Source organism: Protopterus annectens, chromosome 4.part1, assembly GCF_019279795.1.
Source record: "Protopterus annectens isolate FY-2018-M chromosome 4.part1, PAN1.0, whole genome shotgun sequence".
NCBI lineage: Eukaryota > Metazoa > Chordata > Ceratodontiformes > Protopteridae > Protopterus > Protopterus annectens.
Window position 1 is genome coordinate 819,100,980 of NC_056734.1, and position 19,684 is coordinate 819,120,663.

The 19,684-nt window shown below is 39.0% G+C and overlaps 1 protein-coding gene across 2 annotated transcripts in view; it reads right to left on the reverse strand.

The window, feature by feature from the left end:
• INPP5D (inositol polyphosphate-5-phosphatase D) overlaps window positions 1-19,684 on the reverse strand; it is a 1,064,128-nt gene that overhangs the window by 507,866 nt on the left and 536,578 nt on the right. For both annotated transcript variants that reach the window (XM_044070586.1, XM_044070585.1), the window contains exon 10: window positions 9,084-9,190. In XM_044070586.1, coding sequence (XP_043926521.1) covers window positions 9,084-9,190 — 107 coding nt within the window. The remainder of the gene's footprint in view (window positions 1-9,083; window positions 9,191-19,684) is intronic.

Consider the following 19,684-nt stretch of genomic DNA (forward strand, 5'->3'; position numbering starts at 1 on the left):
ACGGCTGCACAGGTAAAAACCACACTGTCCAAAGCCAAGAACACAGCATCCATGGGACCAGACAACATCCCAGGCTGTGTTCTACACAAACTACAGAACGAACTGGCACCCCACCTAAGTACCATGTTCAATCATAGCATCACCTCAGGCTTTGTGCCTGCTGAATGGCACACAGCGACGGATATCCCACTCCACAAGGGGGGAGCCACCACGGACCCTGGGAACTACCGCCCCATTAGCCTGATGAGCCCGGTCTGCAAGGCCATGGAATGTATCATCATGGAACTTATAAACAAAGACATTGGTAATCTCCAAACTCTGGACCCCACCCAGTTTGGGTTTGTAAAAGGCAGATCATGTCTCCTAAACCTGATAGACTTCTTTGAAGCAGTCACCAAAGCCGTAGACAAGGGTAAGGTGGTTCACACAGCCTATCTAGATCTTGCCAAAGCTTTCAACACCATCCCCCACTCTGGAATTATAGATAAACTCACTAAACTAGGTATAAATCCCTATGTCACAAGATGGGTTGCCAACTGGCTCACTGACAGAACCCACACTGTGAAAGTAGCAGACTCCAAATCCGACTTCAGACCAGTGAGGAGCAGCCTTAGATCAACTGGCGCCCTAGGCAAAAGGGATCCACGGTGCCCACCACCACAACACCCAGTGCCCCCATCCTGGTCTACCTACACCAAATAAATACTGGAAAAGCACCCCTACTAGACTGGTGCCCTAGGCGGCCGCCTAGTTGGCCTATGCCTAAGGCCGGCTATGAGTGACAAGTGGACTACCACAGGGTACAGTCCTGGGTCCTCTCCTGTTTGGTATCTACATCTCTGAAGTACAGGCTAACACAGAATGTCTTTGGCTAGTGAAGTTTGTAGATGACTGCAAACTAGGAGCCATAATCGAAACTCCTAACGATGTGGACATCCTACAAAAGGGCCTCACTGAGACAGATGTCTGGTGTCAAAGCCATGGCCTCAAGCTCAATGCCAAAAAGTGCATTGTCATCCCCTTTGGTAAAAACTCTGTACGCATGAACTACAACATAGGCGGTAGTATACTTAACACCGAAAGTGTGATAAGAGACCTTGGACACAGGTGGACAGTAGTCTCTCCTTTGATAATCACATTGCCACAGTAGTCAGGAAATCTTTCTACGTGGCACACCTCATCACAAAAGGTTTCTCATCTAGAAAAAAAGAGATCATTGTTCCCCTATACTCATCACTCATTAGACCCATTATAGAGTACAACAACCCTTTTGGTATGTACCTCACAAGACATTTACAACAACTGGAAAGGCCGCGGAAATACCTCACAAAGAGGATTACTGGCCTCAAACAGATGCCCTAAGCAGACTGTCTCAAAAACTCCAGCTTTACTCCGTCACATATCGCCTACTCAGAGGTGATCTCTGCCTAACATACAAAGATATATCAAACCCAGAGCTGTTGGACATGCTCCACTTAAAGAAATCCCAATCCCTCCATGCCACACGCTCTAGGGATCTAAATCTTGTCACCACAGTAAACAGAACATGCCGGAGGGATAGATTCCTGTCCCAGAGACTTCCCATACTCTGGAACAGACTACCTATGTCAAACAATGCTCCTCATTAGCACTCTTCAAGAAAACACTTGATGATTGAATGGGAAATAGAAAATTCACCCCGGGGATCACCTCTGTGGCTCTGCTCGACAGTGGCACAGGAAAATAATTTTCTTGGGTGGCAAAAGCCAGGGTACCTTTTTGGCTGGGCTTGTATAGGCCCTAGGGCCGATAGCCTAGTACCTACCTATGAACCTATGAACCTATAATAAGCATGTTCAAAATCAAACACTGTGCTTTAAGCAATGCCTGTTTTCTATATGCCTTGTGCAGTATGATATTGGCTACAGATGAATAAGAGATCTGGGAGTTATTTATTTATTTTATTTATTTTACATTTGTTGACCGGGCTAGTCCAGCTGGATTCATGTCCATTTTCAGTGGAGGCCCGAGGAGAAAAGCTCCAAGGATACAAACAAGATAATAAACATAAAGAATGAACAATAAACACATTTTACAAAGGCAATAAGCAAGAATGCAGTGATTTTAGTACTGGTAATACAAATCTAAAAAGAAGACAAGTAAAACACCTAAGTAAAAGGAAGGCATTAGCTGCTTTCAGTACAAAATTAGGTGTTATGAAGTTCAATGTATAATACATACTTGTTAAACCAAAAAATATATATATGGTATTATTTTATTTATTTTTTTTTTAAGAGAACACTAGTAACTATGGAGGTATTAAGTTATATGTAGTCAGATAGAATATTGTAGTGATGAATAAAGAATTATGATAGGGGATAGATGGAAGTAGTTAGTCAGGATTGGTACAAGAGCAAAGCCAGAACTTGTTCAGATGTATTAGGAGTTGTTTCTTGAAGAGTGGAAGAGTGGCTAGAGAGGATATGTGTGAGGGAAGATTATTCCATATTTTGCCAACTGAGTTGGAGAATAGGTGGTTACCTGCATAGTTAGTAGTTCTAGTAGTGTTAACTTGTAACTTCTCTGAAGAACGTAGTTGTTTCAGGTTATTATAGGGAGTCAGGAGGCTGCTAAGAGCAGGTGTTTTTGATGGTTGATATAGGATTTTGTGTGCTATTAGGAGTTGTTGATAGATAAGCTTATTAGGAAGTTCTAACCAGTGTAAATGTTTTAAATTTATACAGTGGTGAGTTCTAGACTGAGATGCTGTAGCAAATCGAGCAATATTATGGTAAGATGTAGTCAGTTTCCTGAGGTTGCTTTTAGAGAGATTAGTGTAAATAGAGGAAGCATACAAAAGGGTGGAGATAAGATGTGTTTGGGCTAAGGTGGTCCTTGCTTCAGGTGTGAGGAAGGGCTTGATTCTGTACAGTGAACCAATCTTTTTATTAACTGCTTTTATTGTGTTATTGATGTGATAATCATAGTTAAGATTATTATCAATAGTAACACCAAGCAGTTTTGTTGTAGGGTCGGGTGAAATGTGGGAATTATCACTTGTAGTAATAGTGAAGTTTAGTTGAGTAGATTTGTGGGTAGGTGAAAAGAGTAATAGTTTAGTTTTTTTAGGGTTCAGGAGAAGACATCTATTTGAGAACCACTGTTCAATGGTTGAGAAGGTTATTTGTGTGAGTGCCTGGAGTTCTGTTTGAGAGGAAGATGTACAAATAATGGTAGAATCATCAGCATATTGTATACAGGTAGTGTTTTGAATAGATGATTGGAGATCATTAATAAAGATAGAAAATAAGAGTGGACCTAGTATAGATCCTTGAGGTACTCCTAAGGAGATAGGACGTAGAGCAGATAGTGAGTTTTTCCAGAGTACTGCTTGTTGGCGGTTTTCAAGATAGGATGAAAACCAGGTTAAGGAAGAGGAATGCAAGGCAAGGGATTTAAGTATGTGTAAGAGAAGTGTATGGTTTACCATATCAAAGACTTTTGATAGGTCTAGGAACAGAGAAGAGGTTAGTTTATTGTTGTTACGGTTACAGTTGATAGTGTTGGTAAAAGAAAGTAAAGCAGTGGTGGTACTATGTGAAGGTCTAAATCCATGTTGAGTGTTAGCTAGTAGATTGTTATGGAGGAGATGGTTAAGTAGTTGTTTGTGTATGCATTTTTCCATGATTTTAGCTAGAGGAGATAATAGTGCTATGGGGCGAAAGTTAGAGAGGTCAGTAGACTTACCTCCTTTGTGTAAGGGTATGATGTGTAATATCTTCCAGATAGCAGGGAAATTACATTCTTTTATGGATCTGTTTATTAGAATAGAGACAGGGTAGGCTATAGCTTTAGCTGCTATTTGCAGGAATTCAGCAGGAAGTTTATCAGCTGAAGGGGTAGTGGGTTTAAGTTTTTGTAAAAGAGATTGTATATAGGAGGTAGATATGGGTTGTAGTTGAAGGGGAGGCAGAGAATCATTGAAGTTACTTAAAAGGAGTTGAGAAGTGTCAGGTGATAGGTGGTTAGCTAGACTTTGTACGGAGGTAGTGAAGAAAGTATTGAAGTTATTAGCTATTAAGGTGGGATCATCAGGGTCAGAATCCTGAGGGTTAGGAGTAACTATCTTGCCTGGGGTAAGTAAATTGTTAATACTAGACCAGAACTTTTTTGGTTCATTTCTGGTGGATTGCTGAAGTTCAAAGTAATAATTCTTTTTATCTGAAAGGATGGCTTTTTTGGTAATGTTCCTGAGTTCTCTAAAGGTTTGATGATGTGTTGGGTTTTTAGAGGAACGCCATTTCTTTCAAGATTTATTTCTGAGGAAGATTTTATGCTTAGTAGTGGAGGAAAGCCAGGGTGCTGTTTGAGTTTTTAGTCTAATGTTGCAACTTGGGGCATGTTGATTTAGGATTGAAAGGAATGTTGAATTGAAGTGTTCAACAGCCTTGTTAAGTGTGAGATGTTTTAGAGAGGTCCAATTGTATTGTGAAAGTTCTGTTTGAAACTGTTCGGGATTAAATTGTTTTTTGGAGTGAAGTGTTCTGAAAGTGGTAGGTAAGGTTAGGTTAGTTTTAGTTCTAATGATATAGGTGAGGGAGTGATCGCTAAGGTCATCAGGAAGGATGCCAGTTTGGTAAGTTTGCAGTGGGGAGTTGGTAAGGATCCAGTCTAAGGTAGTTTCCTTTTTGCTTTTTTTATTGATTCTGGTGGGAGTATTAATGAGTTGTTTGAAACCATAAAGGTTTATAAGGGAAGAAGGGTTATTATTGTTACAGGATTTCCAATCTATATTAAAGTCCCCAAGGAATAGTGTTTCTTGAGGGAGTCTAATAGAAAGCTGGTCAAGAATATGTTCTAAGGTGGAGATGTTATTACCAGGGGGGAGATATGCGCAAATAATGTTTATTGCTTTAGAATTGTTGATTTGTAGTTTGGAGCAAATTACTTCGGCATTGTTGTTTTGGGAAAGGGTAAGGTCAATAGGAGTAAGCTTTAGGTTTGTTTTGTATAGAATTGCTACTCCCCCTCCCTTTCTGGTGGTGCGATCCAGTCTAACAATGTTATAACCAGGTGGGGTAATTTCAGTGTCTTTAATTGACGGCTTTAGCCAAGTTTCAGATAAGCATAAAATATCAAATTTGTGCGTTTCCAGCAAGGCATGGAGTTGACTAATTTTATTACAGACACTACGTATATTTAGATGGGCAATGGATAGTAGGTTAGAGTGTTTAGAGGATGAGAGAGAGAAGGGTTTGGTTTGGTTTTGATGTGTGTTGTTTGTATTATCATGTGGGCCTGGGTTGGGGTGTATGTCCCCATCTTGAGGTAGATGGAGAAATGCATAATGTTTTTCTTGGCTAAGTTTATGGAAAGTGTCAAATGTTTTCTTTGTTTTAGATTTTAGTAGTTTGCAGTGTAGTATCCTGTGGTATTTGGCAAGAAGGTAGATGGATTGTGAGGAAGTGTGAAAGAAGGTTGGTGGTAAGGATGTTGCAGATGTACAGGTGTGTTTTGAAGGAAGTGAGAGAGGAACAGTCAGGGAATGTTCATAGGAGGTTAGGAAGTAAGTAGTAATAAGAGAGGAAAGTAATAAAAAGGAGATAGGTATTTTCAGTTGTAAAAGGAGGATAGATAGAGACATAGTAATGTAGATGTAGGTTAGCAGAGAAGATAGTTATAGTGTAAAGGTATGTTGTAAGGTGAGAGTACCCTGGGAAGGTAGGTCAAAAGGTAGGGCTGTGATGTTTAATTTGTGCTAGTAAGAAAGGAAGAGGGTGGTTATGTTTGGTAGGTGGGTGTATCTAAGTTCAGGAGGGTTGGGCCGTTCAGTTAGGTTTGGATATGATTGGGGAGGAAATCCAATGGGTGTGTCCAGAGGCAGGATAAATGTAGGACCCCTGGGGGTGGGTGGGAATTGGGGGTAGGGAGGGGAGCGGAGTGAGCCCGCAGGGCGAACGGAGCGGGAAGAGCCAAAGAAGAGAGGTAGAGGAGAAAAACAATCAGTGAAGTGCTAATAGTAAAGGTAAGTAATTCAAGGGGATGCAAGAATGTTTAAACTTGAGAGAGGTAATGCTGGAATTATCAGGGAAAGGAGAATGGGAGGAATAAAAAAACAGCACAAATAGGCTAACAGAAAATAAGATACCTAGAAATTGCTAGGCAGAAAAAGTTTGCAGGGGTGAACAATTCTAGAAGAAGAGAGCCACCTAGTGGACCCAGCAGGTATTACTGCCAGGACTACTTACTGGGATTGAGGTTTATACAAAGGAGCAGGTAGCTGGAGATACTAGTGGGTGTAAGTGGTCAGTTGGATGGAAGAAGCTTAAGGTTGGCTGCTGGCAGATCTTGCCTTTGGGATTAACAATTACACTGGGTTAGAAAAGCTTACAATTGTTATTTAAAGCCTGGAAGAGCTGTAGGACGTACTTTCCTGTTTCTTTTCAGGAGGAGGCTATTCAGAACTGTATATCTTTGATCCCTAAGTAGGGTAGTAGGCAGGAGTCTTAAATAGGGTACTCGATCCCAAGCCTACAGGTGGTCAGTAAGTATTAAAGCTGGGGAAAGAGGGGAGAAGGAGAGGATTAAGATAAAGTTAGACAAACAATAAGAAGGCAGTTGAAATAAAGACAATATAACAATACTGTAGTAAAACATTCAAAAGGTCAACCATTGATCATAAGGTAAAAATGCAGGCAACAAGCAGATAAAAATAAGGTAATAATGCAGGCAACAAGCAGATAAAAATACTTCTATACCTCTATACTTCTATGCCTATACTATACTTCTATGCTTCTATACTTCTATGTAATGTAATCAGGAAGAAATCTCTAGGCTTAGATTTCGAAGTACTGCTAAGGCGAGTGTAAGGTGCTTGGGAAATAGTACACCACTGGTACCACGCACCATAGAGTGTAAGTAGGCTGGGGAAGGGTTGTTCTTTGGCGCTAAAAGGGAAAAGACGCGCTGAGTGCAGAGATTGCAAGAGTAAGTTGTAAGGGGAGGCAAGGGTCAGAGAAACAAGATGGGTGCATATTCTGTTTGTCCTGAACTTTAAATGGACCAAAGGTCGTCAGTGCGCTAGTAGTCAGGGTTGATTCAAAAGAGCTAGTAGGCACATGTAGATGTCCTGAGAGTAGTGGTATGCTATTACAGACAGAAAGCTATTGTTTGGGAATAATATGTTATGACCATTAGGAGGTGTTACTCATCTGGTAAAGATATTTTGTGCACTGTTTCAGGTAGGGACAAATGTTTCTTACCTCCATTGTACAAAGCTGTAATAAGACCAACCACTGAACACTGCACAGCTGTCTGTTTGCACCTTACAGATATAAAGGCCAAAATAAAATTCCGAAATGTTTAGAAGGCAGATTACAGTAGTAAGAAAGTTGCAGTGCACAAACAGGTTGGGGAGACTCTCCCTCTATGCTATAAGCTGTGCGGATGAAAGAATGATGAAGACAAGGCTGCTGTATGTGTGTTACTTTCTTCTTTAAATATAATGCAGGCTTGACTTTGGGAGGTGTTTTAGGGTTGCATATGCATCTGTGCTGTTCTTGTGCAGTATGTTTGTTTTTACTTTGGTTTTTAGAAAACAACATGAACATAGCGTGTTTAAGGGAATTTTAGTGGGGTTGATGATGCACCAAGAATTCAGTTAAACTTTTAATGAAGCAACAAGAGTGTAAGAGTGTAGCAGATATATGGGGAATATATGGGACTACATAGCATGATACATGCAGCAATGCACTGTACAATGAAGGGAAACAGCTTAATGAAGACAGAAGTCCTGAAATAAGTTCCCTGATCCTACAGTGCAAATGTTTCATGTATCCAAAATACATGTACACACATACCCCCCCCCCCCCACACACACACACAGATACATATCATGTGTCCATTGTAATATGTTTTACTTACCTTGTTAGTATTTTTTCCAGGCAGTTGAAAGAGATTTGGGTAATTATGTCTTTAAGTTTGTTACTTTTTACCCAGTCAAAAGAATGCAATTTGGCAATTATTTGTTTTAAGCCTTTTTCTGAGCAAGATGTATGTACTTTGCATAGGGACTGTATGTGATTCATTACTGTTGTATGGGGATGTGTTTGCATGATTCCTGTCCCGCCTCCTTTGTTATTGGTAAGGAGAATGAGAGTGACAGGAGCTTGGGCAGATCATCATCTATTTAGCGGACAGTTTTTTTTCTAGTAAGCCTTAACTTCACCCTCTGGCAGTTGACATTTCACTCTACCACTGAGCATGCCCACCATGCCATCCCATGCATGTGGGTGACCCCAACCACATGCAATGAGGGCATCCATCACTGGCTTGGTGAAAAAGCCCATATAAGTGGTTACAGCTGTTTCAAATGCAAGCCACTGTTTGCATGCAGTGAAACAGCCACTGGACCACCAGTCCCTCCTCCCACAGAATTCAAGCTGGCATTATTTCAAGCTCACTACCACCATTCCCTTCTTAACTCTCCCTGCACCCAAACTATTAATCAGACTTGGTTGTAGTCAGGGATCTATCCCTCTATGCTAGGCACCTGGGGCTTCTTGGTAAATGTCAATATTTTTCTATCATTTTAGTTGGTTTTCAAGTAGCTTTCTGGAAGAAAAATAAGAATATTGTTAATACATGTTAGTCTTTCCACTGGTTTTGCATTTTTTGTTTATTGTTAAGTAGTTTTGCTTTCTGTTTTAGGCATGATTTGCCAGTGATTCTGTTTTCCAAATTATGGGTTGCTGTTTTGATATTTTTTTAATTTTTATTGTTTTAATGTAACTTTTTTATTCTAATTGTATTTTACATTTTATTTCGAGCACTTTGAGTTAAGAGAAGTTGTTTTTTGAGAATCAAACAATGTATTTTGTGTCTGCGCACTGTATGAAGTTTATTTTCTCAGTGAACGGGGTTAAGCTACACTGAAAGGTTGCATTGTTTGGATGGGTGATGAGTCACATTGATAGACATGTACACAGGCACTAACGCATCTTTCACAGATCCCGGCTGTTCCCCAGAGGTACAGCACAAAAACTCATTACATGTTACACGATCAGTGCTGCAGCCATGAAACAATGCTCTATTCCACTACTTACCTTGGAATCAGCAAACACGTATTCCTTTCGCTGCGTTTTCTCCTTTTCTGCCTCCACGACAATTACAAGCTTGTTGTGATCCTTCTGTGACTTTATCAGCTGCCGGACTGAAAGAGAGGAGATGATTAAAAAGAAAGCGTTGTAAAAAGACTACTGTTATTATTTAATAAATATTCAAAGCAGGAGCACTTTTGATATCTGGAAGCAGGTCTCAACAGTCCCTGTCCATAGCGGTTGAAATTACATTGAACCATACAAATTTCATAGCTGCAAGTGTAAGCTGCTTTTTCTTTGCCAAGTTTCAGAAATAATAATTATTACCTTAATGAAAAATAAAACAGCAGATTTAGTATCAGTGAATCAAGAACCAGATTGTTTTATGAAAGAATGGCCTTCCTTGCGAAACTTGGTTGCATTTGTAAGCATTTTGTTTTACTGCTTTGCATCGAAAATCATCAGTTCACACTACACCCTTGGAACTATCAAATGCATTCAATACCACTTAATAAGATGATATTACAAAATTTTAAGTGTAACTAAACAAAGACAGCAGAACAGTAATATGTACAGGTAATGGGCTTTATGGAGAAAAGTCAAGGAATAGAAATAGTGAGTCAAATCTAAAAAGACTTTAATGCCATATTTTGCCTGCTACAAGGACAGAATTAAGCCCTTTACTATAGAGTATCTTGGCTAATAGCATAGATTTGATAATGTCATATATAGGGAGGTAGATATGGAGACTGTAAAAGAGAATGTATAATGATATCAAAAGCCATTTCAGAAATATTTAATAATATAAACGAGGTGGTGCTTGAGCAACATTATGATTGTCACTGTAATAAAATGTCATTACACTATTTGGTAAAAGGCTAGTTAACAACACCTGTATTAAAAACTGTGAGTTCACACATTTGTATAGATGCAACTTTGGACATATTGCAGCTGCTATTAGCAGATGATAATAATAATTAATCGTGCTCCCTATCATTCCCTACTTTCTCCATGACCTTGCCCATTTATCTTACAATCCATGCTCCACTCTCAACCCATATATCCCTTTTTCCTATCGGTACTTACTGCTCGTGTTCTGTCCTACTGCACTTTATACACATTAAATGCCATGGTACTCCTAGTCTGTCCTGCACTTTATACACATTAAATGCTATGGTACTCCTAGTCTGTCCTGCACTTTATACATATTAAATGCTATGGTACTTCTAATATGTGCTGCACTTTATACACATTAAATGCTATGGTACTCCTAGTCTGTATTCCTGCACTTTATACATATTAAATGCTATGGTACTCCTAGTCTGTATTCCTGCACTTTATACATATTAAATGCTATGGTACTCCTAGTCTGTATTCCTGCACTTTATACATATTAAATGCTATGGTACTTCTATTCTGTGCTGCACTTTATACACATTAAATGCCATGGTACTCCTAGTCTGTCCTGCACTTTATACACATTAAATGCTATGGTACTTCTAATCTGTGCTGCACTTTATACACATTAAATGCTATGGTACTCCTAGTCTATCCTCCTGCACTTTATACATATTAAATGCTATGGTACTCCTAGTCTGTATTCCTGCACTTTATACATATTAAATGCTATGGTACTTCTATTCTGTGCTGCACTTTATACACATTAAATGCCATGGTACTCCTAGTCTGTCCTGCACTTTATACACATTAAATGCTATGGTACTTCTAGTCTGTCCTGCACTTTATACATATTAAATGCTATGGTACTCCTAGTCTGTCCTCCTGCACTTTATACATATTAAATGCTATGGTACTCCTAGTCTGTCCTGCACTTTATACACATTAAATGCTATGGTACTCCTAGTCTGTCCTGCACTTTATACATATTAAATGCTATGGTACTTCTAGTCTGTCCTGCACTTTATACACATTAAATGCTATGGTACTCCTAGTCTGTATTCCTGCACTTTATACACATTAAATGCTATGGTACTCCTAGTCTGTCCTGCACTTTATACACATTAAATGCTATGGTACTCCTAGTCTGTATTCCTGCACTTTATACACATTAAATGCTATGGTACTCCTAGTCTGTCCTCCTGCACTTTATACACATTAAATGCTATGGTACTCCTAGTCTGTCCTGCACTTTATACACATTAAATGCTATGGTACTCCTAGTCTGTCCTGCACTTTATACATATTAAATGCTATGGTACTTCTAATCTGTGCTGCACTTTATACACATTAAATGCTATGGTACTCCTAGTCTGTATTCCTGCACTTTATACATATTAAATGCTATGGTACTTCTAATCTGTGCTGCACTTTATACACATTAAATGCCATGGTACTCCTAGTCTGTCCTCCTGCACTTTATACATATTAAATGCTATGGTACTTCTAGTCTGTCCTGCACTTTATACACATTAAATGCTATGGTACTCCTAGTCTGTCCTGCACTTTATACACATTAAATGCTATGGTACTCCTAGTCTGTCCTCCTGCACTTTATACATATTAAATGCTATGGTACTTCTAGTCTGTCCTGCACTTTATACATATTAAATGCTATGGTACTCCTAGTCTGTCCTCCTGCACTTTATACACATTAAATGCTATGGTACTCCTAGTCTGTCCTCCTGCACTTTATACACATTAAATGCCATGGTACTCCTAGTCTGTCCTGCACTTTATACACATTAAATGCTATGGTACTCCTAGTCTGTCCTCCTGCACTTTATACACATTAAATGCTATGGTACTCCTAGTCTGTCCTGCACTTTATACATATTAAATGCTATGGTACTCCTAGTCTGTCCTCCTGCACTTTATACACATTAAATGCTATGGTACTCCTAGTCTGTCCTCCTGCACTTTATACATATTAAATGCTATGGTACTCCTAGTCTGTCCTCCTGCACTTTATACACATTAAATGCTATGGTACTCCTAGTCTGTCCTGCACTTTATACACATTAAATGCCATGGTACTCCTAGTCTGTCCTCCTGCACTTTATACATATTAAATGCTATGGTACTTCTAGTCTGTCCTGCACGTTATAAAAATTAAATGCCATAGTACTCCTAGTCTGTCCTCCTGCACTTTATACATATTAAATGCTATGGTACTTCTAGTCTGTCCTTCACTTTATACATATTAAATGCTATGGTACTCCTAGTCTGTCCTCCTGCACTTTATACACATTAAATGCTATGGTACTCCTAGTCTGTCCTCCTGCACTTTATGGACATTAAATGCTATGGTACTCCTAGTCTGCCCTGCACTTTATACATATTAAATGCTATGGTACTCCTAGTCTGTCCTCCTGCACTTTATACACATTAAATGCCATGGTACTCCTAGTCTGTCCTGCACTTTATACACATTAAATGCTATGGTACTCCTAGTCTGAACTCCTGCACTTTATACACATTAAATGCTATGGTACTCCTAGTCTGTCCTGCACTTTATACACATTAAATGCTATGGTACTCCTAGTCTGTCCTGCACTTTATACATATTAAATGCTATGGTACTCCTAGTCTGTCCTCCTGCACTTTATGCACATTAAATGCTATGGTACTCCTAGTCTGTCCTGCACTTTATACATATTAAATGCTATGGTACTCCTAGTCTGTCCTCCTGCACTTTATACACATTAAATGCTATGGTACTCCTAGTCTGTCCTGCACTTTATACACATTAAATATTATGGTACTCCTAGTCTGTCTTCCTGCACTTTATGCACATTAAATGCTATGGTACTCCTACTCTGTCCTGCACTTTATACACATTAAATGCCATGGTACTCCTAGTCTCAACTCCTGCACTTTATACACATTAAATGCTGTGGTCCTCCTAGTCTGTCCTGCACTTTATACATATTAAATGCCATGGTACTCCTAGTCTGTCCTGCACTTTATACACATTAAATGCTATGGTACTCCTAGTCTGTCCTGCACTTTATACATATTAAATGCCATGGTACTCCTAGTCTGTCCTCCTGCACTTTATGCACATTAAATGGTATGGTACTCCTAGTCTGTCCTGCACTTTATACACATTAAATGCTATGGTACTCCTAGTCTGTCCTGCACTTTATACACATTAAATGCTATGGTACTCCTAGTCTGTCCTGCACTTTATACATATTAAATGCTATGGTACTTCTAGTCTGTCCTGCACTTTATACACATTAAATGCTATGCTACTCCTAGTCTGTCCTGCACTTTATACATATTAAATGCTATGGTACTCCTAGTCTGTCCTGCACTTTATACACATTAAATGCTATGGTACTCCTAGTCTGTCCTGCACTTTATACACATTAAATGCTATGGTACTCCTAGTCTGTCCTGCACTTTATACACATTAAATGCTATGGTACTCCTAGTCTGTCCTGCACTTTATACACATTAAATGCTATGGTACTCCTAGTCTGTCCTCCTGCACTTTATACACATTAAATGCTATGGTACTCCTAGTCTGTCCTGCACTTTATACACATTAAATGCTATGGTACTCCTAGTCTGTCCTGCACTTTATACACATTAAATGCTATGGTACTCCTAGTCTGTCCTGCACTTTATACACATTAAATGCTATGGTACTCCTAGTCTGTCCTGCACTTTATACATATTAAATGCCATGGTACTCCTAGTCTGTCCTGCACTTTATACACATTAAATTCTATGGTACTCCTAGTCTGTCCTGCACTTTATACACATCAAATGCTATGATATTCCTAGTCTGTCCTCATGCACTTTATACACATTAAATGCTATGGTACTCCTATTCTATCCTCCTGCACTTTATACACATTAAATACTATGGTACTCCTAGAATTTCCTGCACTTTATACACATTAAATGCTATGGTACTCCTAGTCTGAACTCCTGCACTTTATACACATTAAATGCTATGGTACTCCTAGTCTGTCCTGCACTTTATACACATTAAATGCTATGGTACTTCTAGTCTGTCCTGCACTTTATACACATTAAATGCTATGGTACTCCTAGTCTGTCCTCCTGCACTTTATACACATTAAATGCTATGGTACTTCTAGTCTGTCCTGCACTTTATACACATTAAATGCTATGGTACTCCTAGTCTGTCCTGCACTTTATACACATTAAATGCTATGGTACTTCTAGTCTGTCCTGCACTTTATACACATTAAATGCTATGGTACTCCTAGTCTGTCCTCCTGCACTTTATACATATTAAATGCTATGGTACTTCTAGTCTGTCCTGCACTTTATACACATTAAATGCTATGGTACTCCTAGTCTGTCCTCCTGCACTTTATACACATTAAATGCTATGGTACTCCTAGTCTGTCCTCCTGCACTTTATACATATTAAATGCTATGGTACTCCTAGTCTGTCCTCCTGCACTTTATACACATTAAATGCTATGGTACTCCTAGTCTGTCCTGCACTTTATACACATTAAATGCTATGGTACTCCTAGTCTGTCCTGCACTTTATACACATTAAATGCTATGGTACTCCTAGTCTGTCCTGCACTTTATACACATTAAATGCTATGGTACTCCTAGTCTGTCCTGCACTTTATACACATTAAATGCTATGGTACTCCTAGTCTGTCCTCCTGCACTTTATACACATTAAATGCTATGGTACTCCTAGTCTGTCCTGCACTTTATACACATTAAATGCTATGGTACTCCTAGTCTGTCCTGCACTTTATACATATTAAATGCTATGGTACTCCTAGTCTGTCCTGCACTTTATACACATTAAATGCTATGGTACTCCTAGTCTGTCCTGCACTTTATACATATTAAATGCTATGGTACTCCTAGTCTGTCCTGCACTTTATACACATTAAATGCTATGGTACTCCTAGTCTGTCCTCCTGCACTTTATACACATTAAATGCTATGGTACTCCTAGTCTGTCCTGCACTTTATACACATTAAATGCTATGGTACTCCTAGTCTGTCCTGCACTTTATACACATTAAATGCTATGGTACTCCTAGTCTGTCCTCCTGCACTTTATACACATTAAATGCTATGGTACTCCTAGTCTGTCCTGCACTTTATACACATTAAATGCTATGGTACTCCTAGTCTGTCCTGCACTTTATACACATTAAATGCTATGGTACTCCTAGTCTGTCCTGCACTTTATACACATTAAATGCTATGGTACTCCTAGTCTGTCCTGCACTTTATACATATTAAATGCTATGGTACTCCTAGTCTGTCCTGCACTTTATACACATTAAATGCTATGGTACTCCTAGTCTGTCCTGCACTTTATACACATCAAATGCTATGATATTCCTAGTCTGTCCTCATGCACTTTATACACATTAAATGCTATGGTACTCCTAGTCTGTCCTCCTGCACTTTATACACATTAAATGCTATGGTACTCCTAGTCTGTCCTGCACTTTATACACATTAAATGCTATGGTACTCCTAGTCTGAACTCCTGCACTTTATACACATTAAATGCTATGGTACTCCTAGTCTGTCCTGCACTTTATACACATTAAATGCTATGGTACTTCTAGTCTGTCCTGCACTTTATACACATTAAATGCTATGGTACTCCTAGTCTGTCCTCCTGCACTTTATACACATTAAATGCTATGGTACTTCTAGTCTGTCCTGCACTTTATACACATTAAATGCTATGGTACTCCTAGTCTGTCCTGCACTTTATACATATTAAATGCTATGGTACTCCTAGTCTGTCCTCCTGCACTTTATACACATTAAATGCTATGGTACTCCTAGTCTGTCCTCCTGCACTTTATACACATTAAATGCTATGGTACTCCTAGTCTGTCCTGCACTTTATACACATTAAATGCTATGGTACTCCTAGTCTGTACTCCTAGTCTGTCCTCCTGCACTTTATGGACATTAAATGCTATGGTACTCCTAGTCTGTCCTCCTGCACTTTATACACATTAAATGCCATGGTACTCCTAGTCTGTCCTGCACTTTATACACATTAAATGCTATGGTACTCCTAGTCTGTCCTGCACTTTATACACATTAAATGCTATGGTACTCCTAGTCTGTCCTGCACTTTATACACATTAAATGCTATGGTACTCCTAGTCTGTCCTGCACTTTATACACATTAAATGCTATGGTACTCCTAGTCTGTCCTCCTGCACTTTATACACATTAAATGCTATGGTACTCCTAGTCTGTCCTGCACTTTATACACATTAAATGCTATGGTACTCCTAGTCTGTCCTGCACTTTATACACATTAAATGCTATGGTACTCCTAGTCTGTCCTGCACTTTATACACATTAAATGCTATGGTACTCCTAGTCTGTCCTGCACTTTATACACATTAAATGCTATGGTACTCCTAGTCTGTCCTGCACTTTATACACATTAAATGCTATGGTACTCCTAGTCTGTCCTCCTGCACTTTATACACATTAAATGCTATGGTACTCCTAGTCTGTCCTGCACTTTATACACATTAAATGCTATGGTACTCCTAGTCTGTCCTCCTGCACTTTATACACATTAAATGCTATGGTACTCCTAGTCTGTCCTGCACTTTATACACATTAAATGCTATGGTACTCCTAGTCTGTCCTGCACTTTATACACATTAAATGCTATGGTACTCCTAGTCTGTCCTGCACTTTATACACATTAAATGATATGGTACTCCTTGTCTGTCCTGCATTTTATACACATTAAATGCTATGGTACTCTAGTCTGCCCTGCACTTTATACACATTAAATGCTATGGTACTCCTAGTCTGTCCTGCACTTTATACACATTAAATGCTATGGTACTCCTAGTCTGTCCTGCACTTTATACACATTAAATGCTATGGTACTCCTAGTCTGTCCTGCACTTTATACATATTAAATGCTATGGTACTCCTAGTCTGTCCTCCTGCACTTTATACACATTAAATGCTATGGTACTCCTAGTCTGTCCTGCACTTTTTACACATTAAATTTTATGGTACTCCTAGTCTGTCCTGCACTTTATACACATTAAATGCTATGGTACTCCTAGTCTGTCCTGCACTTTATACACATTAAATGCTATGGTACTCCTAGTCTGTCCTGCACTTTATACACATTAAATGCTATGGTACTCCTAGTCTGTCCTGCACTTTATACACATTAAATGCTATGGTACTCCTAGTCTGTCCTGCACTTTATACACATTAAATGCTATGGTACTCCTAGTCTGTCCTGCACTTTATACACATTAAATGCTATGGTACTCCTAGTCTGTCCTGCACTTTATACACATTAAATGCTATGGTACTCCTAGTCTGTCCTGCACTTTATACACATTAAATGCTATGGTACTCCTAGTCTGTCCTGCACTTTATACACATTAAATGCTATGGTACTCCTAGTCTGTCCTGCACTTTATACACATTAAATGCTATGGTACTCCTAGTCTGTCCTGCACTTTATACACATTAAATGCTATGGTACTCCTAGTCTGTCCTGCACTTTATACACATCAAATGCTATGATATTCCTAGTCTGTCCTCATGCACTTTATACACATTAAATGCTATGGTACTCCTATTCTATCCTCCTGCACTTTATACACATTAAATACTATGGTGCTCCTAGTCTGTCCTGCACTTTATACACATTAAATTCTATGGTACTCCTAGTCTGAACTCCTGCACTTTATACACATTAAATGCTATGGTACTCCTAGTCTGTCCTGCACTTTATACACATTAAATGCTATGGTACTTCTAGTCTGTCCTGCACTTTATACACATTAAATGTTATGGTACTCCTAGTCTGTCCTGCACTTTAGACATATTAAATGCTATGGTACTCCTAGTCTGTCCACCTGCACTTTATATACATTAAATACTATGTACTCCTACTCTGTCCTGCACTTTATACACATTAAATGCCATGGTACTCCTAGTCTGTCCTCATGCACTTTATACACATTAAATGGTATGGTACTCCTAGTCTGTCCTATACTTTATACACATTAAATGCTATGGTACTCCTAGTCTGTCCTCCTGCACTTTATGCACATTAAATGCTATGGTACTCCTAGTCTGTCCTGCACTTTATACATATTAAATGCTATGGTACTCCTAGTCTGTCCTGCACTTTATACACATTAAATGCTATGGTACTCCTAGTCTGTCCTGCACTTTATACACATTAAATGCTATGGTACTCCTAGTCTGTCCTGCACTTTATACACATTAAATGCTATGGTACTCCTAGTCTGTCCTGCACTTTATACACATTAAATGCTATGGTACTCCTACTCTGTCCTGCACTTTATACACATTAAATGCCATGGTACTCCTAGTCTGTCCTGCACTTTATACACATTAAATGCTATGGTACTCCTAGTCTGTCCTGCACTTTATACACATCAAATGCTATGATACTCCTAGTCTGTCCTCATGCACTTTATACACATTAAATGCTATGGTACTCCTAGTCTGTCCTCCTGCACTTTATACACATTAAATGCTATGGTACTCCTAGTCTGTCCTGCACTTTATACACATTAAATGCTATGGTACTCCTAGTCTGAACTCCTGCACTTTATACACATTAAATGCTATGGTACTCCTAGTCTGTCCTGCACTTTATACACATTAAATGCTATGGTACTCCTAGTCTGTCCTGCACTTTATACACATTAAATGCTATGGTACTCCTAGTCTGTCCTGCACTGCACTTTATACACATTAAATGCTATGGTACTCCTAGTCTGTCCTGCACTTTATACACATTAAATGCTATGGTACTCCTAGTCTGTCCTGCACTTTATACACATTAAATGCTATGGTACTCCTAGTCTGTCCTCCTGCACTTTATACACATTAAATGCTATGGTACTCCTAGTCTGTCCTGCACTTTATACATATTAAATGCTATGGTACTCCTAGTCTGTCCTGCACTTTATACACATTAAATGCTATGGTACTCCTAGTCTGTCCTGCACTTTATACACATTAAATGCTATGGTACTCCTAGTCTGTCCTGCACTTTATACACATTAAATGCTATGGTACTCCTAGTCTGTCCTCCTGCACTTTATACACATTAAATGCTATGGTACTCCTAGTCTGTCCTGCACTTTATACACATTAAATGCTATGGTACTCCTAGTCTGTCCTCCTGCACTTTATACACATTAAATGCTATGGTACTCCTAGTCTGTCCTGCACTTTATACACATTAAATGCTATGGTACTCCTAGTCTGTCCTGCACTTTATACACATTAAATGCTATGGTACTCCTAGTCTGTCCTGCACTTTATACACATTAAATGCTATGGTACTCCTAGTCTGTCCTGCACTTTATACACATTAAATGCTATGGTACTCCTAGTCTGTCCTGCACTTTATACACATTAAATGCTATGGTACTCCTAGTCTGTCCTGCACTTTATACACATTAAATGCTATGGTACTCCTAGTCTGTCCTGCACTTTATACACATTAAATATCTTTTTCTGCCTTTTCTTTAAATTTTTACCCCTTTCTGCCTTCACTTTAACTAAAAATCTATGGTCTCATTTCCTTACTTTATCTATTTGCTTTTTTTTTTTGCCTTTTTTTAACA